The 24,984-nt window shown below is 42.1% G+C and overlaps 2 protein-coding genes across 3 annotated transcripts; one reads left to right on the top strand and one right to left on the bottom strand.

Annotated features, from left to right (window-relative positions):
* Positions 1-2,737: 2,737 nt before the first annotated feature.
* Positions 2,738-13,071, top strand: bcl2l12 (BCL2 like 12). 2 transcript variants are annotated; one of them, XM_035615359.2, is made up of 8 exons: positions 2,738-2,892; positions 4,295-4,475; positions 5,093-5,303; positions 6,947-7,166; positions 7,292-7,396; positions 8,136-8,209; positions 8,937-9,197; positions 10,279-13,071. In XM_035615359.2, exons 2-8 carry the CDS (start codon positions 4,297-4,299, stop codon positions 10,315-10,317), a joined length of 1,089 nt encoding a protein of 362 aa, XP_035471252.1. In that variant the 5' UTR covers positions 2,738-2,892; positions 4,295-4,296; the 3' UTR covers positions 10,318-13,071. The 2 variants fall into 2 exon arrangements, with proteins under 2 accessions (XP_035471252.1, XP_035471249.1); XM_035615356.2 differs by having other exon boundaries at positions 8,133-8,209.
* An 839-nt stretch (positions 13,072-13,910) lies between these two features.
* Positions 13,911-24,838, bottom strand: tspan4b (tetraspanin 4b). The gene is made up of 8 exons (XM_035615360.2): positions 24,556-24,838; positions 21,587-21,656; positions 21,224-21,415; positions 20,904-20,978; positions 19,755-19,850; positions 17,337-17,450; positions 16,539-16,622; positions 13,911-15,570 (listed from the first exon to the last, which is right to left on the bottom strand). The coding sequence occupies exons 2-8, from the start codon at positions 21,653-21,655 to the stop codon at positions 15,502-15,504; spliced, it is 699 nt and encodes a 232-aa protein (XP_035471253.1). The 5' UTR covers position 21,656; positions 24,556-24,838; the 3' UTR covers positions 13,911-15,501.
* Between the last annotated feature and the right edge of the window lie 146 nt (positions 24,839-24,984).

Raw genomic sequence — 24,984 nt, 5'->3', positions numbered from 1 at the left:
GCCGCGCCCAGGTCCAGGTCACACCTTGAACCGTGACATATTATCCTCAATTTCCCCGAACTCTAGCTTCTGAAAGTGCTGTCAACGGACAGATACACTTTGTCGCGCGCCGCTGATTCCTCTTCCTGGTTTCCAGCAGCACTGAAAGTTCAGCGCGTTTGCAGGACTGTTTGTGAGGAGCTGCTCCTTAGTAATTACGCACACACACACACATACGACATGCACACAGAAGATACACACAAGGACATTCACACCAAAGAGGGAGCAAAGAGGTGCTGGAGCCCACCAACTACACAGCCGAGCCGTGACAGAGCTGACATTTAAAATCCATAGGTATTAAATCTTTCCGACCAAAAAACTGCCTATTTTGTCATGTTTCAAATGTAACTTCAGCTCCATGTGCAGTAACAAAACTTCATTAGATGTTTTTCATCAGTAACTACTGACCCTTCATAATACACAAGACTCAAATAATTTCACAAGAAGGGTGATCTAGGAGGACATAACTCCACCAAGTCTGAAATCCGAGATGTCGCCCTGTTTCAGCTCGACACCAAACTGAGAAATTAAAAAACAAAATTAAAAAAACAAACAAAAAAAACTATGAAAACTGTCTCACAGCGTTTGTGTGTGTGTGTGTGTGTGTGTGTAAGTTTGTGTTTGTGTGTTTTCAGTTTTCAAACTGAAAGTAGAGAGTAAGTCATTGCTGTGTTAGGCACTGGGCAACGTTTGTCAGTAGAGAAGGCATTGTGTGCTCAATCCTTCACTTGCTGCCCTCCTCCTCCTCCTCCTCCTCCACAAATAGGCAGATGGAGTTCTGTCGTCACGGTGTCAGGCGCTTGTCCATGGGCGGCGCCAGGGGGTAGCTTGGTGCTATAGCAACACCAGGAATTATGTGAAAACAAAACAAAACAAATTATAAAATAATGATTTCATTGACTTTGCAAAAACTCAAATGATCAGAGGAAAGCTGTAGATTTCACTCCAGAAGACTATGTTTGAAAGGTCGGGACTAACTGGAGGAACACTACTGCACAAAAAGTTGGTTCCAGTTTTCATCTGCAGGGCTCCTGGGGCTACATCGTATGGATTGTTTTCATTTCAAAATGGCGTTACCAAAAAGACCTGTCCAGTCGAGCGTTTTAGCTCGGAAAGAAACTACATTGTCGGTGGTGGTGTTGGTTCAGAGAACATCTAATGTGGTGCACATTTAAACACAGGAGCCAGGAGACGTTCCAATTGTTTATTTTGCTCAAAGGTAGGTTGAGGTGCTAACAAGTGATTGGATTTTTTCTATACAAAAGGAATAATAAAAAGGAAAAAATTACAAATCTAAATCATTTCAAGCAAATAATACTAAAGTAAGTTGTTTGAGACTTACATTATAAATGCATCCACAATATGGCATTGCATATTTTCTCTCTATTCTCATGATTAAACTCTGGAGTCTAGCCTAATCAAACAGAAAACAATGTTTACATTCAAATAATATAAGCCATATCTTACTAAATAAACATTTTAAAGGTGAAAAGTCCATTTGAACTCACATCCGTTGATCCATTTGTTCTGCCCGACATGTTTGGAGGGAAAAAGAAGGGCGGGGTTTATAGTCTTAGGGGTGTGGTCAAACTAAGAGTGGCTGTCTGCAGGTAGGGTGGAGTCTTGGGATTTTAACAAGCTCCGTATCAGTAATAATCTCCTGCCACACTGAAACACATGGAAACACATGTCACGTGATCATTCACGTACACCGGAAGTACGTTGTCTACTCTACAGCTGATTGCCTAGTTACAGAAAATACGAAGAACGAGGATCAGCGATGATGAAAAGTCAGAGCAGGGATTTTCTTTTCTCGGAGCGACGACGAGGTGGAACTGTTACTGACAGGAAGTGTTAGCGACGCTTTGCTGACACCGCTTGCAGACAGAAAGTCGCACAAGTAAAACAACGTTGTGAACTATATTTATACTGTTACTGTGAAAGATGCAGACTAAAGGAATTTTTACGTTAAGAGTCTAAAAAAAAAAAAAATTGTTATTGGAAGCGACGTGGGTCACTTCTCTATGTCCTACTTGTTATGTTAACAGCCACTAATTTGGAATATCTGATACCTGAACAAGAACTTAACATTTCTGTAACCGTTACTATTTGTAAACAAGATATTAAGATTTAACAACATATTCAAGTTATGGTAAATGGACTGCATTTAAATGGCGCTTTTCTAGTCATATAGACCACTCAAAATGCTTTACAGGACAACTCACATTCACCCATTCACACACATTCACTTTTTTATTCTATCATTCATACGCTGGAGCAGCCAGAGGCAATTTAGGGTTAAGTGTCTTGCCCAAGGACATATCGGCATGCCCACTGGCGGAAAGCTGGGTTGGACGAAGGTTGGCGGACGAACAACGCTAACTCCTGAGCCACAGTTATGCATAGGTATGTCCAAACCTGTGTTGACACCATTAAGCTTGCAACACTCTTACATTATTAATTGCTAGATTTATTGTGTGTTGAAGTCGCTGTTGCTCTGTTTTTAAACGTGTCCCTGTTCTGTTTAAAACTTTAGAACTCTCTGTGGCTGCACTTTAAAAGCTATTTAATGGAAGTCATTGATGTTTATTCCTAGATTTGATTTATTTGTGTTCTTTTTCACTTAGGGTCGAACAGCAATGACAGTAATCATCAGTTCACACAGGAAGAGTGGCGAACAGCACTGTAGTCGAGCTCCAAGGCCCCGCCCCATTCCGCAGCGAGGCCCCTCCCCTCTCCCTCCTTCCCAACACACACACACACACATATACACACACTTTTATACCACCACCACCGGGGCGAGAAAGAAGACGTGAAACATCGAGTGAACCAGCCGACTCCTCACGCTCGCAGGTAGGTGAAGTTTGTCCCTCACTTCCTGTTCCAGAAAGCGGACTGAGAGAGGCACAACTTTGGGCCTGGGCCTCCGCGGCTTCCGTCCGTCTTCAGTAGCCACGGTCGCATTTCCTGGTCACTGAAGTTTCGCTCCCGTCCCGTCCCGTCCCGGGTCGGTCGGTCGGTCCCTCCCTCCCGTGGCCTTTCACTTCCACCTCACTCGTTCGACTGCTCATGTCCTCGTGTGGGTAAACTCAGTCTTAAACTGTGGTTGTGACAGTCCGTGTCCCCAGTGGACTGTTCTCTACTGAACCAGCTCTACGGACTTCATTCATCTAAACACCCAGCCAATCGGATTGTTGGACAATTATTATTATTATTATTTTTTTTTTTACAATTTATTTTAACCATATTTTGGTCTGCACCTGTGTAGAATATGATATTTAATAGTATGAATATACAATTGGAACTATAAAAATATGGCCTAGTCCTAAACGTTGAGTTCGGCTTCGTGTAATCAAAGTGTTGTCGCTGATCTCTCTGTCAGATCTACACAGAGCGGGAATGTGAACAGACTGGATTTTCCAGGTGTTTGTTTGTGTGTTTCTTCTGCTTTCACTTTGATATAATGTAGCACCTAAAAATTGTCCTGCAATTTTCCCTGCAAGACACATTTAAAGGACCATACAAGCAGTTTTACAACAACCAATTGTTTGCACATATGTACTGGCAATTTTTTAGTGGATTCAAGCCATGGTCTCACCCACCATTATGCCCACAATCACGCGCACATGACAAAAGCTTCTCTTGCTTTAGACCCAAAAGGCCAACCATAAGAGCATCTCCTGTTGAGAACTACAGGTCCCGTCTCATTATTACCCTTCACATCCAAGGTCCCCAAGAGTGAGACCATTGCTCAAAGTAATCTACTAATAATACTCCAAAAAGTCTCAGACCTTTCAGTGAAACTGTGCTGCAGTCAACCATATGGGTCAAACATCTTCAACTCAGTCTTTGTAAGATTGAACTAATGTGATCCCAGACAGACATTAATATGCAGCTCAGTTCCTCCTCACTCGCACTGAACTCTGGGCATCATGATTGATGCCAACTAACTTTACTGAGCTGCAACTGTCCCTCAGTCCTGCTGCTTCTCACTGTGTCACACAGGGACCATTTCTATCTTCACCAACAGTAAAAGTACAGGTAAAAACAGTGTATACGACATACTGAATGCCGTAGCTCAGAATTTTGACACAGGACATGTGACTTGTTGCACTCTAGGTCTCTGCACAGTTGCTGATCTAATGATAGTAAAGCATACTATACTTACACTTCTGAGGTTGGCCCGCACTTATATAATATAGAATATTAAAAATATTTTTTAGTAAACTGCCTTTCTGTCTCATCCTTATTTTAGTGATGTCAGAATCTGGGGGCTGCCGCTCCTCTGTCTCCTCCGTCTCCTCCATCTCTTTGATGGAGATCAAGGCTGAGACTCATCTAGTCCTAAAAGCTTTTCTCCATCGGACCCTTTCTACCCCGATGAAAGAGAGGCCTGGTAGAGTCGGAGGTACCTACATAGACCACGACAAGTACAGGTAATGTAAATCACTTCTCTGGACTCGTGATTATATTCTGTTTGTGCTTGTTTGTGCTCTTACTGTTCTTAATTATACACTAATCTCCATTTACCAGAGTGCTGCTAATGTCTAGTCCCAGCAACATTTGATATTTTCTCTGTCTTATTCTTCCATATATATTTCTTTTTAGCTGTAACTCTAAACAGCATATGATGGATCCACATTCTTAATGATGAAGTTCAGTCAATGTTGTGATGAAAAGAGGGTAAATGGGCAACCTTGCCTACTACCTCTTTGAAGATGGAGACAAATAACAAAACATTGTTGGTGTGTACATCAGCTATAGAGCAAACATCAAGAATATTCAGCCATTCAAGGATCTGACTGCAAAATCCAAAGCACGAATCAAATGATTTTTAATTGAAGTCAATTCATAATTCAATTAACTCGGCGGTGTGAACATACAGGTTTTATGTCTGTTAAGCATTTTAATGCCCACATTGCACAGTACAGTTGTCAAAGGAGAGTCACAAAATGATTGAGGTGGTGACTATCAGTTGCTTTTCGGCTTTACTTGAATATGACAGCCTTTGAACCTGGTTTTCATTATACTTTGATTTTTTTTTGTCCCATAGTGCTAGTGCCAAGCCACAAACAAAAGCAAAGGATGGGTTGGCTTCTCAGGCTGAAGATGCCAGCTCTGCCGATGAGAAGAAGATTGGCTTCAAAGACTTAATAAAGCAGCTGCCTCGTCGGAACACCACACGTCGCACTACTAAAGACCAGAAAGGCTCACTGGACCGTGACAGGAAAGCAAGATCATCAAACCTCAGAGACCAAATAGATGTAAGGAAGTATTATTTTTCTTTCGCAATGTGTACCAAGAAGAACAAGTCACATTTTGCTTGTTGGTTTAAATTAAATTGCTGTTAAGTCATAGCCTGGGACCCAGATAAATTCTGGGAGCTCATTTAAATTTGCCCTGCCATAAAACGGTTGGGATCCGGGTTGGGAAGTGATATCTCCCCGCAGATAACTTGCCGGTCTGATCACAACTGATTATCTGATAATTGGCGGGGTTTATAGCTTGACGCGGAGGGAAGCAACTTTTGTAAACAACCAAGATGGCTACAGCTGATGAACGAGCATTTCACTAAAAGTACCTGATATTTTCAAATTTCTCCCACAAAAACGACAACACTGGTTCACAGACATTGTGGAATCATCATCACAGACATTTTCGCGTCGCTCAACAAACGTCACATGATTCGTCTGCGTCAGTTGGTAATGCCTCCTGGAAATCGAAAATTAACAGAAAGGTCCCAGACTAATACGTGTTTGAGTATTAGTCTGGCTACGCCAGGCTAGTTAAGTCAGGACCACTGGCCAAAATTAGTTAATTTCAATAATCACTGTCAGTTATATTTGGTGGAATGGCTCTGTTCTTGGACCTCCCTGCCCTTCCATATGCATACATGGAAAGCCTGAGGTAGGGAGAGCACACCTTCCGTACCATTCCATGAGCCTTCATGGAACATCAGGCAGGGGGAGCAGCAGCTAAAGACCCCCCAAAACAACAATACCACGCAACCTAACCTGTCTGAGGTAGAGAGAGCACACAACCCTACCCATCCATGAGCCTTCATGGAAGGTGAGGCAGGGAGAGCAGCGGCTAAAGACTGCCCAAATTACCATGTCAACCTCCCTGGCTTTCCATGTGCTGTCTGGAAGGGCCAGCTGGAGGAGTTTCGCTACATACTAGGGATGGGCACGAGTAGTAAATTCCAAGATCGAGGGATTGCATCAATTCCTCAGGGGCCAATCGAGTACGCATTTTTCTAAATCTATTTTTAGAACGCAACGCATCTTTCTGCAGGAACAGTCACAGTTATCCTTTAAGGATTTATTTTTCAAACCTTTTTTTCCTTACAAAAACGTAATCAAATTCTCGGGTTATACTTTGCTTGACTTAACATTGAACAAACACTGTAGGCCTGTAACGGTAAAAAACAAACAAAGCTGAGGCTCAACTTTACACAGTGAATACAATTTGGAAACACTGTTTTTCTAAAAACCTAAAATGAATTGCTCAGAAAAACGCGCATGTCAGCGTGTTCGGGGGAAAGGCGAGAACGCATTCTGTTTATGATCAGTCTCGCTGCGGAGAAGACGCACTCCGCTGGCACAGAGGTGGCAGGTGTCGCGCATGTGACGTTGAGGTCCAGTGCATGTTTTGCACAGTAACCCAGTCGTGTAGGTCAGACAACTTCTCTCGGACAGTGAGGCAAAGAGACTAATACTCAAAGATATCAATATGATATTACAGGGGCTGACAATATCTCCAGATAACTAGGAAGAGATCAGTTTGGTAAACAAATCGCAAATATAATGCAGAAATCAAAGCTGATCAGTGTATGCAAAATGTTTACATCACACCTACATCAGAATCACCACATCCTCGATGCTGAGGATGCTGCATGTTCCCACAGGACGATGTTGTCTCCCCCTCCTCTGCATCAGAAGATGATGAAAATGAGAAGAAACAGCAGAAGAAGCTGAAGCAAAATAAGATCAAGAAAAAGATCTCAAAGTTCTTCAGGTTGAAGTTAGAGAAAGAGAAGGACAAAGAGGGGCATGGATCCTATCCCAATAGGCCGAGTACGCCAGTCAACCAAGGACCAGGACCTACCGAGCCCATCATCTCTCCAAGTAAGCCCCTCCGTTACTACAATACATAATACACTAACCAGGTTTAGCTTTAGCTGTGGTCGATAATTTGTTTGTTTAGAATGCAAAAAAAAATTCTGACAATGTTGTGGTTAATTTTTGGACAGACCACCCTCTTGACTTCTATAATGAGGTAGCAGAGAAGCTGGAGAAGATTGCGCAGAGGTCCACCAGTATAAAGAAACCGAGTCCTACAGCCCAGGTTTCACCAGGTACAACCCCCCACCCAACAACACACACACACACACACACACACACACACACACACACACACACACACACACACACACAGGACTCAACCTATGTAGAATAATTCACTGGAATTATTATTATTTTTATTTCATTTCAAAAGTTTGCATTTATTACCAACCGGGCAATAGTCATTCTCCATGTGCAATTATTGTTCCTGCTCTGTATATAGTATACATATTTTATATTTTGTACATACCTATCGCTTGCTCTGTCATATTTTGCTATCCACTCTGGTGCTGTAACACCCAAATGTCCCCGCTGTGGGACGAATAAAGGATTATCTTATCTTTATTAATGTGGAAAATACTAACAGCAAAGTAACTAGCTAACACAGAATAAAACAAAAGTACTGCATGTTATGAATGTTGGATATGGATCAACCAGACTGAAAGATGACCATCACAGTCTAACTAGAATGACCAACTTTATTCCTGCCTGCACTTGATGACTTGACGCAAACAAAGTATTGAGGAGGGGCCTGGGGCCGGAAAAGATAAATATATTCTAACCCAAACTGGACTACCAGTTATGTTTTTCATATTTCACAGGTGCCGCCACGGACTGATATCAGGAAGTGTTTTTTAGTTTTTTTTACACGGCTATTTTCAACCTGCGACTGGCCTAAAGAGTAAAGACACAAACTTAGGAGCTGTACACAACTGTCAGTGACTGTAAAGTTGTTGCTTCTTTTTTCAGCAGTGTACGACAAAGAGGCGGTGGTGCAGCAGCTTGTTCAGCTGCTCTCTTTGGAGGCCGATTCTATCAACAACAAGGTAGGCAGTGGTTCAACATAAGGCGTGGAAAGCTGCACTATCGTTCATTTGTTAATCATTGGCAGCTCTTTGTGTTGAGAAGTGACATAGAGTTGCGCTGCAATGTTTTATACAAAAAGATATTGATGCTTGTTGATCTCTCCGGTTTGCCGACGCCCCTTGTGGCCAATATGGTTTGATTTAATTTAACTCAATGAAGCGGGGACAGCAGCCCATTGGTTAATTTTCTATACTGACACTGGGCTGACCCAATCAATTATCTTTCTAGCCCTAACCTAAACTAAAATGTGTGCCTGCTTATGAATTTTAAAAAATAGTTAGTTCTTTTTTTTTTTCAAGTAGTTTTGTCAAAATTCTCTGATTTCACCTTCTTAAATATTAATATTTTCTGGTTTCTTTGCTCCTCTATGACATTAAACTTAATGTCTTTGGTGTGAGGACAAAACAAAACATTATCTGGAGTTTTGGGAAACACCATTTACATATTTCACCATTTTATGACATTTTATGGACCAAACAACTAATCGATCAATCGTGAAAATATTCGACAGATTAACCGATTAATCGTGAAAATATTCGACAGAATCACTGTTATCACTGTCCGTGAGTAGCTCTGCACCTACAGTAAGTTCAGATTGTTTGCTGCTGCTGTCCATTGAGCTGCACCTTCACGGGATAGCTGCACAAACTGATGTTCAATAAATGTGTCAAATGTTTCTTTCTACAGATCCAGTCAGACCCCTTCCTGCGCTCCAGCTTCGCTCGTCTCTCTTATGCATCGTTTGCCAATCTTCTCGACGCCGTCAGCAGTAGCCAGGTGTCTGCGGACCCCCTGCCGCCATCGGCTAGTCCGACGCTGCAACGCATGGCCATCACCATGGAGGTATCACGGCGGATAGTGACAGCCACTGGAACCATGCGCATGCAGGGCTATGCAGAGTGCTACATGGAGACCTTTGCCCCCTGGGTAAAGAGTCACGGAGGATGGGTGAGTGATTGAATATATACTGTATATATGATATAATTTCTCTTAGTTTCTTTTATCTGTTCCCTTGTCTTTAAGGACTTTGAAATACCAGCCGCCTTTGAGTTTTAGCACCCACAACCAAATTTTTATTTTTAATGTTTTTTCAGACGGAGGACATTTAGCCATCAACTGGTCAATCTCATCCATTCTCTGTTTAATTTTCCAGGATTTGGTTCTTGAATTTGGAAGATGACATTAGGGCTCTCCCCCATTTCTCTCCTCATTACATTACATTTTGCTGACACTTTTGTCAAAAGCGATTTACAATAATCGGTTACATATCAGACGCAGGCAGGTAACATTAGGGGCCTTGCTTCAGGGCCCACACTGGATTTTTTAGCCAAGTCCTGACCAGGAATCGAACCAAAGTCAGTGGCAAGCTATACCAGCTGCCCCCCCAACCGGTCGAGGCAGATGTTCTGCCCACAACTCTGTCCGGTTCTCCTAAAAATGTCTCCCTGTTAAAAGGGACGGTTTTTTTGCTGCTCATTGTGTTTCTCTGTGTGTGTACCTCTCTTGTGAGGTCTTGACCTCACTATGTAAAGTGCCTTGAGATAATGTATGTTGGGATTTAGTGCTATAGTAATAAAATTGAATAATATTGAATTGGGGACAATGTCATCTCCTATCAATCCCAGCTGAAGACGCCTGTCTATCACAGGGTTGACATATTGAGACAAACATACCATCCTAACCTGTGTATGGACTGTGGGACGAAGCCAGCAAACAAAAAAGAACATGTAAACTCCACACAGAAAGGCAGAAAGTTTTTTAATTTTGTGAAATCTGAAACCTTTAAACTATGAATGCTTTCTGTTCATAATCGCCACTGCCCATCACCAAACATCAATTTGTGGGTTGCCAGATCGAGTATCCTCGTCTTTCAGCCGTCATTATAACAACCAACATTTTATTTATTTATCTTACCGGAGTTGAAATAGCAAGTTTGTTTGAGATGGGCAAATATTGTATATATACAAATGCCCAAACGTATATGTCCATGATTTTACCATAATTGATCATTTATGTGTTTATTTTCCAGGAGAATGTCGATTTCGAGGAGCCTCTAGAGTACGACTGAGTTCTGAGAGCTGCCAGGTGTTTTATTCCGCTGGTCAACGCTGAACTCTGGATCATCACATCGAAGTGAAGACACTTCGGATGAAGCTCACTCTGCTCCGTCACTGGACTCATCTGAGAAGCTTCTAAAGGCCCCTTTGATTCATGATGATCCTTGACCAGGAAGCAGCTTTTTCACAAGTTACTGATTTCATATGGCCAGAAGAAGAAGAAGTTATTAGTTGTTACTGACTAATATAGATTTTTATCAAAAGACTCGTCACTCAGTTTGAGAGTGAGAGACGGCATGGCCTTTGAGTTTTGGTAGCACTTGACTCTCTAATTCTGTCAGTGATTTAACTGAGACTGAAGCAGATTGCTGAAGTGGTTTTACAAAAGTTACTGAGGGTTTTTAAAAAAAACTTGTTTAAAGAAAATGTTACATTGTAATATTCAAAACCAAACATAGACTATACTAGACGCAGTCACCGGTTCCGAAAAGTGAAGCTAAAACCTGTATTCTATGGAATGACCAGCAGAGGGCAACTACACTGGTTGCAAAAAGTCAGTTTCTATAGAAGTCTATGAGTTTTTACCCCTACCCCTTGCCCCTTCCCCTTGGGGTTGAAAATCAACCCTCTACCAAATGGGACAACCCTTCGAACGAGATACGTCATCCGTAGTCGCCTATGGCTTTACTCAGGCAGACGCAACGTGTTTTTACTGGAGATTCAAAATGTCTGGAATGATGGAGATATCGTTGCGAAGATGCTGTTGCAGTTAGTATGTTGGGCATGACAGGACAGGTGAATCCCACTGAAAATACCCTGTGGTCTAAAATGACGGAACAGCCCATCATGTTAGTTGTGGCACTAATTTAATGCCTAACGCTGCTTTGCGACTAGCAGGTTTTTTTGCGACTAGTGTTTTTTTGCGACTACCGTTTTTGTTTTTGCGACTACCGATTTATTTTTGCGACTAGCAATTTTTGGAGTGGTTTTTATGAAGAAAAGCTCTATAATACATTGAAACGACAAACAAAGGTTGTCGTCAATTATTAACGGAGATAATAGAAATTCGTGAGTTTCTTTGGTGACCTTGGACATTTTTTCACCCGACTTGCCCGTGATCCGCAAGGCATATCTCACAGCCCCCCGTTTGGAGTGTGGCTCTGGGAAATCTCCGTTTGGAGGGCCTTCTAGCCCTCCGCCTCAGCCCCTAAAGGGAATTCAGAAACCCCTACCACTACAGGTGAACGTGCAAAACCAAGGGGTAGGGCTAAGGGGTAGGGGCAAGGGGTGAAATGGGATTGAGCCAAGCTCTCTGAACCCTTCCATTTTCCAAATGAACATGTCACTCCTCACTGCTCCTCCCACTCTCCCCTGGCCTCGGGAGGGAGTAGACTGTTCCACCTAAAACACAAGTTTTAAACGAGTCAGTTTCATCCTCCCGGCACCTAGATGTTGCACCAGTTGCCAGTGCGGTGACAGGAATATAATCGCTTAGCAGCCTCCTGTGCATTAACACTGCCACCTTTAGTTTTCATTGTTAAAATCCGAAACAATCTGAGTTTTCATCCGTGAACAAGCACTGACATGTCATCACCTTTTAAGTTGACATGTGGAACTTTTCTTGGGGAGTGCTGTTTGTGTCCAAGGGGCAGTAAGCCATTTTGGAGAAAGCTCGTCTCTCTCTTTGTTGTTGTTGACATCTCACTGCTCGATTACATCATCATCTGATAAATTGATTGTAAAAAATATTGTTTTAAGGAATTACGTCTATTGTCTGATGTAAAACAAAGGAACTCCCTGCCACCAAAACTCAAATCCCCTGATGAACATAATCTGTCACTGATACAGACCTACACTACTGTAAACTGTCTACATATTTTTCTTTCTAAAGTTAATAACTGTGTATTTTATAGTATTTTCTATATATTTGATGTTTACTGTCAGAGGATGTTCTTACAGAAGTGGCAGTCAGGAACAGTTGGCACAAAGGAATGTGATGAGAATATGGACTCTCTTTATCATTTCTCAACCAGATGCAAATCTCTGCTTGGCTTCATTCCAGTATGGGGAACTTTTTTCCCTGTCCAGTGTTTTATTGTTCTTACAGTTTGACTTTGACATATCGGTAAAAGAGAGAAGAGCATCAGCTCATAAATGCAATGCCTTCTTATTTACAGCACATAAGAGCAAATGGGGCTGGGAGGGAAACAAGATATAACCAGTCTCAAAAAATGATTTTAATGAAGTGGGGGGGACTGGCATTCTGATAAAAGCAGCATTTATCTTTATTAAGATGTACTTGTTCACTCTGTTGAATAACTTTTCCCATGATAAGTCATGTGGTGCTCAACCTAAAACCTCTCTCTGGATATGAAAAATATCAGCCACACCTGACCTCCTGAATGTGGGTTGTTGTTAAGCCATTTTACGTGGTAACATTATTATTATTATTATTGGAATATACTTGAGTGTCTGTACATGAACGGTTGTGTCTTTACAAGGTATTTATTATGAAGGCATCTTGCATTCTATTACTATGAGACATTGAGGTCTGCACTGTTATAAGTTATTTATAATGACGTTATCTATAAGGAGTCTGACTCACCGTACTGACTGTATGACAGTATATGACATAGATAACATGGCGTATACAGTCTTGAGAATAATTTGTATGTTTCTTTAAAATTTGTAATTTTTTTAAGGTCTGTAAGTCTCTGTTCTACTTTATATTCTTTTTTTTACATAAACGCATCTTTAAAAAATGACCTTTGTCTGATGTAACTGGTGATTTTTTCAGGGTCAGTTCACCTTACGAAGTCTTGATTCAGATTGTAAAAGTTGTCACGCTCTGTTTTCACAAGCCAACCTATCGGAGACCGTTTCCAGGTTGATAACCCCAAACTAACCCAACTAAACCAGCCAGGTCTGTCTCCTGGCATTCAAGATGTTGTCACAGGCTGGGGATGTCCTGTTAACAGTTTTAGAGACGAGTCTTTTACAACAGTGATCTACGGGGAAAACGCTTTTTGGGCCGCAGGAGACTTTTAGCTGTGCCACCACGAGCGTGCATAGCCGCGTGTGCCGGTGCATGTTTTTCACAAACAGGTGGTGGTGAAGGATCCTGGGAGCTTTCTCTCACCCTCCTCCTCCTCCTCTCCCTCCTGTGGGCACGGCTACCTGGGAGTATTTTGAGATTTTTCTGGTTTAAAACTTGGAAGTTTCATCCTGAATAAAAATAAATGGTCAGTCATTACAATCACCTTGGATCAGCCAGACCTGAATTTGCCCATAACAAGTGGTGTCTACGTTGCTCTCCGCCTGTCCAAGGAGAAAAATAATCAGCAATATTAAGCATGGAACACGCATCATATCAAATCCTGAAAAAAAAAAATTCCAAGTTTGACATTTAGCTGCTCTTTCTACAAAGACACAATTGTTCTTTTATTCCTTCAGGGATCCTTAAGCATGAGGCTAGCAGTCATCAACCTTTTTACAATCTAAAACAATGAATTGATCTAACATGTGTTTGTAGTGCATCCACGATCAGATCAATCACTTTGCCATTACTTTATTGTGTGAAAACAAACCGACTGAGCCCCGCATCCTGTGTTGTAACGAGCAGGTTTATTTAGTTCAGCCGATCATCAGCAAAGCAAACGCAGCAAACGCAGAACTGTAGCCGACAGATTATTGCTGTTGCAGGGGGGGGGGGGGGGGGGGGGGGTTACAATTAAAGGGGCAGTAAGCGATGTTGGAGAAAGATAAGTTTGTTGTTGATTTTCTTAGACCGGGCCTCGGATATGGGAGACGACGCACTAACCAGGAGGCCAAAGACCCCTGAGTCTGTCGAGGGAAAGTTTGCTCCGGTTTTTTATGTCCAAAAAAATGTATTTCCTCGGCGCACACACAGAACCGACAGCTAGTGGGCCGTGAGGCAATATTTGCTGAATTTTACAAAAATTGTATTGGATTAAAAATGGCTTACTGCCCCTTTAACTGCAGGGCTTGCGTTGACATGTCAGTCAGTATCCTTCTTTACAGTCGTCAGATTGTGCTCGTGGCACAGAGAAACGAGCTGCATCAGTCTGTGGCCACGGTCCTCATCAAGTAGAATCAATTCACTGCTGTCTTTTGGTCTTTTCAGCTGAATTTGATGCCAAATGTCAGGAGTCAGGTGGGTTGTGTCCGTTTGGAGCTGGTCACAGACAAGTCCAAGAGGGGGGAGAATGGTCGGAACTCGCGATGGTCGCTGACCGACAATGAACCGTCAACCCTCTTTCCTGGAGTGGTTTAGTTTCTGAGACCAACTAGTGGGGAACCAGCGAGTTCATTGTCACGAGAAGAGCCTCGGACATCAGTCCACGGATCCATTCTGCCGCGGGGAGCGTCGACCCTATGCAGTGCCGCGCGACAACATGCACACAACATTGTCACGCGTCTATAATGCAATGCTCATGTTGTATCTCACTCTTGAGCCATCCAGTGAAAGAAGGGAAGGTTGGATGAACTCATGTGGTTAAATAAGGACAATGAAGAACGATGGTTAGATAAAACAGATGGAAGTAACAGCCGCGTAAAAGTTACTGAAGCAGACACGCTCAAAGTGCACAAGATACAAGGCTGGAAATTATGAAAAAGTGAACTTAGTGCTACATAAAAATATTTTCTATTCTTTCTTGGGGTTTTGCCTCTTCCTCTGTATGTTTTGTTTAGTTTGAGAGTGGCCCCCCCAAAAAAACCATCCTAGTATATGACCTAACACGCTCCTTAATGAAATCCAAATAATAATGATTAAATGTGCCACTCACTGTTTCATGACACACACACACACACACAGACTATTATTTCATATCTGTGGAAAAGCATAAACACAAAGAATTAATGTAAAATAAGGACAGGCAGATATGTGTCATGTTACATGTTGTTAAAGAGGAAGATGGGGCCTTGTGCTTCCCCTCAGGTGACTCAGCATGAGCAGTGCATCAAGGTGATGGAACTGCTGGTTCGAAGGTAGTAACAGATAGAATAAAAACCTCAGCATGATATATTCATATTCATATCCTCTTCCCTCGGTCTGTCACTGCTGGTTTTTTTTGGGGGGAATCCTACAGAGTGTTTGGAACCCGAAATTGAGCACCTGGAGAATTTGCGAAATAAGCCTTTCCGCCACAGGCCAGTGAACAGCTGGTCTGCAGTCAGTCCAGGTTCTTCTCTGCACAAAGAATTTGACAGTACATCAGCATGGAGAACACCAGGGCCAAGATCTGATGAGAGAAGAACACGTATAGTCATTTACCCACACAATTGGGGATCAGAGAGTTTTGGTGTAACGAAATACAATTACTAAAATCAGTGTGAGACTGCACTCCCTAACATCACCATCAAGCAGGGTTTACTGTGCACGGAGATACACTCCGTGAAGTGAGACTTTCTTTCAAAAATAAAAATGCATACAGATAAATTGGGGTTAAATTGATCATCATATTTTCTACCAAAAAAGCCGAAATTGCAGATTTACACTAACCCAATATTTATAATATACATTTTTTATTGAAAATGGCCTGAAAGTTTTTGATAACATTGTTTCTATGCTATTTAAACTACAACTTCTGTCTTTACTGCAAAGTCTGATACTGCATTGTATTTGGTCACCAGTGACTTTTTTTGGAGAATTATCTGCAAACGACAACTATGACATTTACATGTACATTTACAAAATGCGGGGGACTAGATGGGCTCTTAAATCCCTGCGTTGTGTCTGCAGGCTTCCCCTTCGGCTGCACTCAACCCATACAACCTCCACCAGCCCTGTATGATCCGGGAATCACTGGCTGTGAAGCACACAGGGAGCACACAGGCATGAAAAATGTTTCTCAGCTCAGAACTTCTCCCATCTGGATCTTGTACGTTGAAGGTCAGCGGATACCGCTCCTCTTATGTCAAGAAATTGAACTGAAACTCTAAACTAAAAATACTGAGGAGGACACATCCCTTCTGTCATCAGGATGTAACTGCACTCAGGACACAATGGACTGCATTGATATAGCAATTTATTTGTCTCATAGGCTACCCATAATGCTTTACACCACAGGTCACGTGATCATCCGCTGTGTCTGAGGTGTTATGAGCCAGATGGGGAAACAAACACTACAAGCCGAAATAAAAGGTTCTCAACTGACTACGTCCACATGTAGAAAACTGTTAAAATAGAATATAAGCGAGTGAGAAGTACCTGCACGACGCCAATACAGACTCCAAACACCAGGACTGAGGGGATGTTGGTGAGAAGCCACTGCCTGGCCTTCTGATAGCACGGCTGTCGGGTCAAACAGAGACAGAGAGAACATGAGGGAACAGGGGCAGGGAGTGAGGAAGCTCACACAGAGAAGAAGAAGTATGCCAGAATACTAATAATAAAAATATGAGAACAGATGAAGTGCAGGATGATGGGTCGACCCACTGAGGTTGTCTCTACGACTTACGGCTCCCATCCAGCTGTGACTGGCAAGCACAAACATCTGCATGATAATGTTCACAGAATACCGTAAGGGAACACAACTCCAGTTAATCATTACAATTTTGGTAGGATATACTGCATGTCAAGCAAAAAGAACATTGTGCTCAAGTTAATTCCAGAAGAGTTCAGCAGTGATGAGCTGTCAGGGAAGCTAAACTCATGTGGAAGACAAAATGGAGGACAGTCAAACATTGAAGGGTAAAATGATTCCCCTAGCTGTTCTCACTGTAGTGCTATCACAGATTATAAGCAGCAGTTCAGCTGCTTTACCTCCAGAAAACATGCTTTAGCCTCTCTAATCGCCTGACTGCCAGCGTTCCTTGCCCTATCAGTACCACTATTTCCCTGTTGCACTGACCCAAGATCTCAAGAAAGAGTCGAGGACAAAAAAAAATGGCCATGACTTTGAAAGATTTACAGCATCCTGGAGATATCCTCAAAAGCCGTGGTGGCAAAGTCCGAATGTCAAGTAGCAGAAAAACAAAAAGATTGCAGCCGGAGCAATAAACCAACCTCACTCCATCCGTCAACACACTGGTCCATCCCAACAGAGCAGCACGACGAGGGCAGCGTGCCGTTCAGCACATCATACCAGTCCGTTTTGTTTGTCACTCCGCAGCATTTGAACTGTGAAGAGACAGGAGGATACAAAAGAGGAGATCATCAGCACGCGCGAGGCTGGAGGCGGCTCACGAGCGGGGAGGGATTCGCACACAGCTGACTTCAGTTTGACGCTTCGCTCCCCTGGTTAAAAGGCCTGTGTGGAGAAGCTGCCTTCAGAAAGAAGCTGTCAACCAGAGGAAGCAGCCAGGAGAGAATGAATGACAAGCGCGTGTGTAATTTAAAGCCCCAGTGTGTGATTCTTGTACTTTTCTAGCCACATCTGGTAGTAAAGTTGCAAACCGCAACCAACTGAGGACCCGGCAGGGGACACTTTATGGTGGAGCGCCGCTAATTACATTTCCGGTTTCCAGCAGCGCTGGAAATTCGCCGCGAATGCGACATATTCTGGACCGTTTTCTGAAACCTAATGTTGCGTTCCATATTACCGCGGAACTCGGACCCCGGATGTCGGGGTGGTGCACCCGAGTCGCAGTGGAACCGGAACGCAGCACAACACGGCGTAGCAAACATGGCCGCTTACACAGAGGTCGGGTCCACCTCACGTAACTATATTGAACTTATTCAAAGTTAAAGAAAAAACATTGGTTCTTTGTTGCAGGTGATTATACATATATGAACACACAGTTATGGACAATATATTGAATTTCTGTGAATACGTTCTTCTAAATATTACACACTGTAGCTTTGAGTTGACTGTTACTGGTGAGCAGCTGTTGTCTGGTGTGTGTTTAGTGACCCGAGGTTGCAGGGATGCTTTAACATTACCATTTCTTTACATAACGTACGTACACCATTGACCAGTAAGAGGGAAAACTGGTTGTTTGGGTAAGAGGTACACACTGACATCACTTTTTCATACTCCCGACAGTCACTATAGTGTGGTAGTCACAGCCACTGACTGATGGTATACTGACTCAAGGTGCTTTTCCAATGCTTTTTTTTTTACTGTTCTGTATTAGAATTTAAAAGTTTACTTGTCGTAGGAGAGAGGTTGAAATGTAGAATGTATCTGAATCTCCACCAGGTGGCAGTACTCGATAAGTCAGGTGCTTGTACGGTAAGGAGACAGTGGGTGAGGTCGAATTGTCTTTCCTATCTACTATTCCTTCACCTCGGTGGAAAACGTCATGAGGAAAGGTGTAAAGGAGGACTGATAGGACTTAGGAAAAGCCGACAGCGCTGTTTGGAGAATCCGACTCGACTTTCACTAAACTACGTCATCACGCGACGGCGGATGTTATTGACGTGCGTCGCCTGTGGTGAAACTACAAATTTCTGAAGATGGACTACAAAAAACTGCTTGCACATCTGAATCAAATCAACATATGCATTAAAGCATTTAGGAAAAAAAGGATTTTACTTTAAAAACTCGTATTGACTAACTACATAGGCATGTCGGTCTGCTTTATTGTAAATCGCTACATTTATTAACTACTAATTATCAAAAATCTGAAGTTTATATCTGAATAATGGATTCAAATTGAATTTGCTCCTGGGAACTTCCGGGAACTGTCTGAAGTCACCATGAGTCACGTGACGTGCAAACATTTTGGACTTCCGTTGTCGCGACTCTCATTACACAGCTCTGATTCATCCCATTGAGCGTTGACGAGAAACCTGCCTCGCAACATGTCTACCACTGAGTTTTGACAACAACAGCACATCAACAGAATTAACACCTCCACACATTGTACCGGTTGACAAAACGGGCCATCAAAGTCGACTGAGGGACTAGCTCAACTATAGGCAACGCTGTCATATGAAAGGTGGTCATCTGACGCCATAGACATGTTCAATAGGGTGATGTTCTAACAATCGTCAGAGACATTTCAATGGGAGACAAAACAGGCCCGTTTTGAACAAGGTGCAGCGGAAAATCCAGTTTGTTTGAGACTTGTCTAGTAATCTCACAAGGTTGATAAGAAACTGTGAATTTAAAAATGTGATCAACTCTTGTGGACATACAGTATATTTCCAATATGAGCCTTTCACAGACATATCAGTATGGGCAATTATGTTTGCTGATATGTGAAAATATGAAAACGTTTATTTTGCAGAATAAACATTGCAGAATTGATGTACATTTATACTTAAAGGAAGTTTTATATATTTGGTTGTTGGGTTTGGGTTTTTTATTTATATTTATTCATAATTAAGTTTATGATTAAACTGCCAAATATCAAGCCTTAATTACATTTCTTTGTCATAAAGATTTGATGACGACATCTGAGAGTTCATTGCCATTTTGTTGTCTTCATATAAACGTACATTTACAGAAGCCATGCAATGTTTGCTTAGAGTGCTCACCATTTTCTGGACGTTGTCCCAGGATGTTTTTAGTCCAGGATCTGATTTATAAATCTTCATTCCTTCCTTTAATTCACCTTGTGCTTTGGAATCCAGCTAAGACAGAGAGCAGGGTGGAAAGACACAATTAATCGTCCATCCGTGATTCGTTGCGGAGACTGCAGCCTAATCCAAACTGGTACATGGAACGCAAATGGTACATGGACTATATTTCATGTCTAAATTAAGTCAGAAAATGATGTCAGGCATGGTTCAAAGGCACATTTATCCAGGTATCTTTGCATCCTATAGGACGAAAAAAGTTATTTATGATACTATGTTAGGAATTATGTAATTTTATGACATCACTATGACGTCACAAAATGACACGATCTTTAGCTTATTTAACCAATTATTCATCATCATTTGGTCTAAATGACATCATTATGATGTCATTATGGTAAGCAGGGCCGGCCAAAGGCATAAGCGAACTAAACGGCTGGTTAGGGCCCCCTGGCCACTAGATTCCACTCAGTACTGTATCACTTTGAATATAAGTGCAAATTTAACACTCGACCAGTGAGTTGGCTACTTTTAAGATTAAAAACAATAGAAGCATAAAGGCTGACATTGGTATAATGTAAGCAACACAGCTACAAATAATTCAATTGATAATGGGTGTGTTAGGTTTACAGAAGGTGTGCGAATGGTCAAGCATTGACAGCAGTAGGGTGGCTGTGGGTGGGGGGCCCCAAATCAAATTCTGCTCAGGGCCCCATAAAGCCTAGGGCCGGCTCTGATGGTAAGGCCTTAGTTGGATATAAAAAGGTAAGCATTACCTGATTGGGGTATAGCGTGCATGCCGGGTATGCATCACCCCTGCAGTGCTTTTCATTTTTGATGCACCGCACTTATAACAAACCAAACATTTGTCAAATCTATTAGTGGGTCATTCCTGAATGTAATGTGATGCTGAATTCCAATTTGAAAGTTCTTTTCTAATTTTGACATTAACCACTGTCTCAATCATTCATTGATCTCATATCTTAATCTTATTTATGTCATTGCTTAAACTATATGACTCTTACTAATAGCAGGGCTTGAGAATTTTTGCTGTCTACATTGCGCTGGAACATGTGTTAGTAAAACCTTTTTAGACAATGAGCTCACCTTGTCATGGAACATGTGTATAACCAACACTAGGGTCATCTCTGTCAGGACCAGGAGCAGAAGGATCCCAAAGAACTGCAGAACAGAGAAGAGCAGGACTGAAAAAACTATGTTGATTTTTGTTTTCACTCAGATTAGAAAACCTTTGTCTGACCTTTGCTGATGAGATGAGATTATTCCTCATCTCTGTTTCCTCATTCCCTACCATCTCTCTACTCTTTGCTTAATATTCAATCGCCAACAGTATAAATCCATGAAATACCCCAGGGATTTTACCAGAAAAGGGGAGAAAACTGAAAGCTGTCATGTAGACATCTCACCATGAACAGCAGGCAGCGCTGCTCCTTGAGCGCTCCAAGACAACCCAGGAAGCCAGTGACCATGGTAATGCCACCAGCGACCAGCAGCAGATTGGCCGCTGAGAGGGATGGAAAGGACAGGGGCAGAGAGGAAAACTCTGCCTGTGTGAAGGACAGCCAGACTCCAACTCCAAACAAGCCGCATCCTCCTAGCTTTCCAGGGGGGATAGAGTTAAACCAGTGTCAAAATGCAACATCGTATTAGAAAAAGATATGAATTCCCATATGGGAGAACATCTAAAATTGTGTTACGTTTTTAGGAATGTTATCCGAATAAGCACATATGACAATAATAATGTGGGGTTGACTTGCAAAAATACTAACCCAGAAGATGAGGTTAAACACAAACATCAAATATTTGACACAGCTCAAACACCTCTGAGACACAGACATTCTGCAAAAGAAAGAGGGAAACAGAAGATCAAAAACATATATAGATAGCGCCAAATCACAACATACATTATCTCAAGGCACTTGAGAGGCACGGTGAGGTCGAGACCTCAGGACATCACAGAGAAACCCAACAGTTCCCACAATGAGCAGCACTTGGCGACTGTGGAGAAACAAAACCCCTCTCTTTTAACAGGAAGAAAGTTCGGATCCAGCGGAACCGGACTCGGTTGTGTGAGGCCATCTGCAGTGACCGAGAGATAGAGATTTATTTTAACAAAACACAAGGTTCGTTGTTATCAATAATTACAACATAAATCAATGTAAAAGAAGAAAAAGAAAGAAAACAAAAGAAAAGGCGAGAACCAGCCTGCAGCCCCGTCACCACGTCCTCTGACCCCTGAGCCCCTCAGGCGGGTCTTCCTCGTTTTTAAAATCGATAATTTAGCCAGTCCTGAGATGATGCACAGCAGAGAGTACAGACCTCTCCTCTCTCCCCCATTTCTCTCCCTCACCCCAACCGGTCCAGGCAGATGATTCACCCAAATGAGTGGTTCTGCTAGAAAGTTCTTCCTGTTAAATGGGAGTTTTTATTCTCCACCAGAGCTGCAACAGTTAATCAGTTAATTGATTCGTTTTCAACTATTTTGATAATCAATCAAGTCGTTTTTATGAGGGAAAAAAAAGTATAAATTCTCTGATTTCAGCTTCTTAAATGTGAATATTTTCTGGTTTCTTTGCTCCTCTATGACAGTAAACTAAATATCTTTGGTGTGGGGACAAAACAAAACATAATCTTGGAGTTTGGGAAACATAATCTTAATTCTTTTCGCAATTTGATGACATTTAATGGACCAAACAACTAATCAATTAATCGAGAAAATAATCTACAGATTAATCGATTATGAAAATAATCGTTAGTTGCAGCCCTATTCTATATATACAGTCATCAAGTGCTGCTCATTGTGGGAACTGTTGGGTTTGCTCTGTCATATTGTGAGGTCACGACCTCACTATGTAAAGTGCCTTGAGATAATATATGTTGTAAATTGGCACTATGCTGATACATTGAACTGAACTGAATTGAATATAATATATATATTATTTGTATATGTTTTGTTTTGTTCTTTTTCCTCCCAGACGTCTGGACATGCTGTGTCAGTGATGGTGAAGAGAGGGTCAGGCTCGGAGAGAAGCCGTTACGAGTGGGTCTTACTAAAGACCGAAATAGTGGAGGACAAAGGATGTGGAGGGCCTCACGTCTGTGTTTACCTCTGGCCCCAAAATGAGACACTCTGGTGGAAATTGATCAACAGGCTACTGACAGAGCACGGCTGAAGAAACTTGACAATGTCTTTTAGCACGGGAAGAAGTGTGTGGATGTCAGGCAGACTTTTAAAAATCCTTATACTGTCAATACACCGTGTGTACATTTTCACAGTGGAAGTCTGATTCGTCTCTGGACTGTGTGGCCTCACACCAACTACTGACCCCAAACAGGAAGTCAAACTGCTGACAGGAAGGAAGCTCCCTTCCCTCCTCAGTAAACCTTATTATACCGCTGAAGGCATTTCCCATGACCTACAGCAAACCTGTGGCGCTCAGAGCACACATCTTTTTACCAGCAAAGTATAATTCTGATGGAAGAAATAATTCAGATCAAGAACAATGATCAGTTCAATCAAAATCTAATGAGGTTATTAGTCATAAGACCATCGAGTACATTTTGGAAGCATGGACATTTCATATGAAGGCAGTAACACCTAAGAATGAACTACATCATGGATGTGGTACCGACTCGATAGTAGTAATACAAGTGGAATAGTTTTGTGTGTCGTCCTTCAGATGTAAGTACATGTTCCTACGATCTACTCGTACATGAATAGTTAGTGGACATGACAAGTAACATCACCACGTTACCACAGTGATTAATGAAACACTACTTTCTCTTCAGTTTTTCGTAATTTTTACATAGAATTTCCCGTGACACTTCAAAGAAAGTCTTTTTCAGCCGTTGAGGCTGACAATTGATTAATTCGTTTAGCAAGTATTCGTGCAAACTGAGAAAAAAGTGTCTTTGAAAATCAAGAGCAAAATGTTATTTGCCATTTGAGTTGACCAAACAATCACACATTCCACTTACTCGTTTAAGTAAGGTTCACCTTACAAAACCATGAAGATTCAAAAGAAGTTGTGAAGGGTCATCATTGTGTATGGGAGCAGAAAGGAAAAGGAATTGCTGAGGAAAAAAGTACTGACTTCCTGTTTCCAGTGAAGATGATACAAAGAGAACTAGTCATCAAACTGAGTGGATGTGACCCTCTTTTTTAAAGAGCAAAGAACATAGAAACATGCCTTAACACACCCCCACCTTCCCAATGTAATAAGATTAGATTCAAGGATTCAAGTATTTAAAAAAATCACTGCTGAAGTGTAATGAAACCAAAGCTGATATTACAATAAAGTTGTGATTAAACAAACTCTGATGTCAAAGTTGCCCTCATGTATGATTGTAAATGAGGGAGAGCATTCTGAGAGAAAGAAAAGAAATAATGTATGGAGCGACTGCCACTGCCAAGGCTCCACAGTCCTTTATATCATATTTCATATTTATCATATTCAGCAACTTTTCAAACATTAACGTTACATTTTAGTATTTGCTGCCCCTTCTCTCACCAGGAAAATCCTTTACCCTTTTAATGCCCTGTCTTTTTTTGTTTCGAAAAATGCATAAAAAGCACGAGAACTAGACTTTTTGATAGCCTTGTATGTAATGAGATACGCAGATGGCGTTCATGGGGAAACTATTGCTCGTTTTGAATGTATGCGAGCTGAGTTTTGAACATAGCACGTCATCAAAGTGGAGATTCGGTGTCGGTGTAGTTGCAACAGCAACCGTTTACCTTAGTTTCAGTTTTTTTTAAGATCTTGTCTCTGCCACGTTCCTCTTCAGAACTCCAGCCTCCTTCACCCCCTGGGATTGTGTGGTTTTCAGATCTCCTTGGGGTTGGTCCCTGAGACAGCCAGGCTTTTCTCTTCCTCTTGTATTATTCGTCACTGGTAGACTGTGTCCGCCTGCCTTCTCCCAGTTGTCTCCATCCTCGATTCTGAACCTGGCTTCATGGACGTTCACCCTTCGTTTTGTTCCCTTTTGTTAACAGGACTCTTCCCCCCTAGCCCCTCGGTCTCACTCCCCCCCTCGCTCCTCAATTGTTTCCAGATGTGTGTGCTGTTGCCCGTCCCCCTTGCTCCTCCTCCGGCCCACAGCCTCTGAAGCCCAGCCTGTCTCACATGTCCCCACTTTGTCGTCTCTTTGTTCCAGAAACTTTGGG

This window comes from Scophthalmus maximus, chromosome 17 (assembly GCF_022379125.1).
Source record: "Scophthalmus maximus strain ysfricsl-2021 chromosome 17, ASM2237912v1, whole genome shotgun sequence".
Classification (NCBI taxonomy): Eukaryota; Metazoa; Chordata; class Actinopteri; order Pleuronectiformes; family Scophthalmidae; genus Scophthalmus; species Scophthalmus maximus.
Note: the sequence above shows the minus strand (reverse complement) of the source record. Positions and strands in the feature narration are given on the sequence as shown.

Bases quoted from the DNA above. Each gene is read 5' to 3' on its own strand.
- bcl2l12 (XM_035615356.2), top strand. From the start codon at position 4,297: ATGTCAGAATCTGGGGGCTGCCGCTCCTCTGTCTCCTCCGTCTCCTCC. The intron at 5,304-6,946 runs GTAAGGAAGTAT...ATGTTCCCACAG, and splicing joins ACCTCAGAGACCAAATAGAT to GACGATGTTGTCTCCCCCTC. The intron at 9,198-10,278 runs GTGAGTGATTGA...TTTATTTTCCAG, and splicing joins TAAAGAGTCACGGAGGATGG to GAGAATGTCGATTTCGAGGA.
- tspan4b (XM_035615360.2), bottom strand. From the start codon at position 21,655: ATGTCTGTGTCTCAGAGGTGTTTGAGCTGTGTCAAATATTTGATGTTT. The intron at 21,416-21,586 runs GTTAGTATTTTT...CCCCCTGGAAAG, and splicing joins TGTTTAACCTCATCTTCTGG to CTAGGAGGATGCGGCTTGTT. The intron at 16,623-17,336 runs GTTGGTTTATTG...TTGACCCGACAG, and splicing joins GTGTTGACGGATGGAGTGAG to CCGTGCTATCAGAAGGCCAG.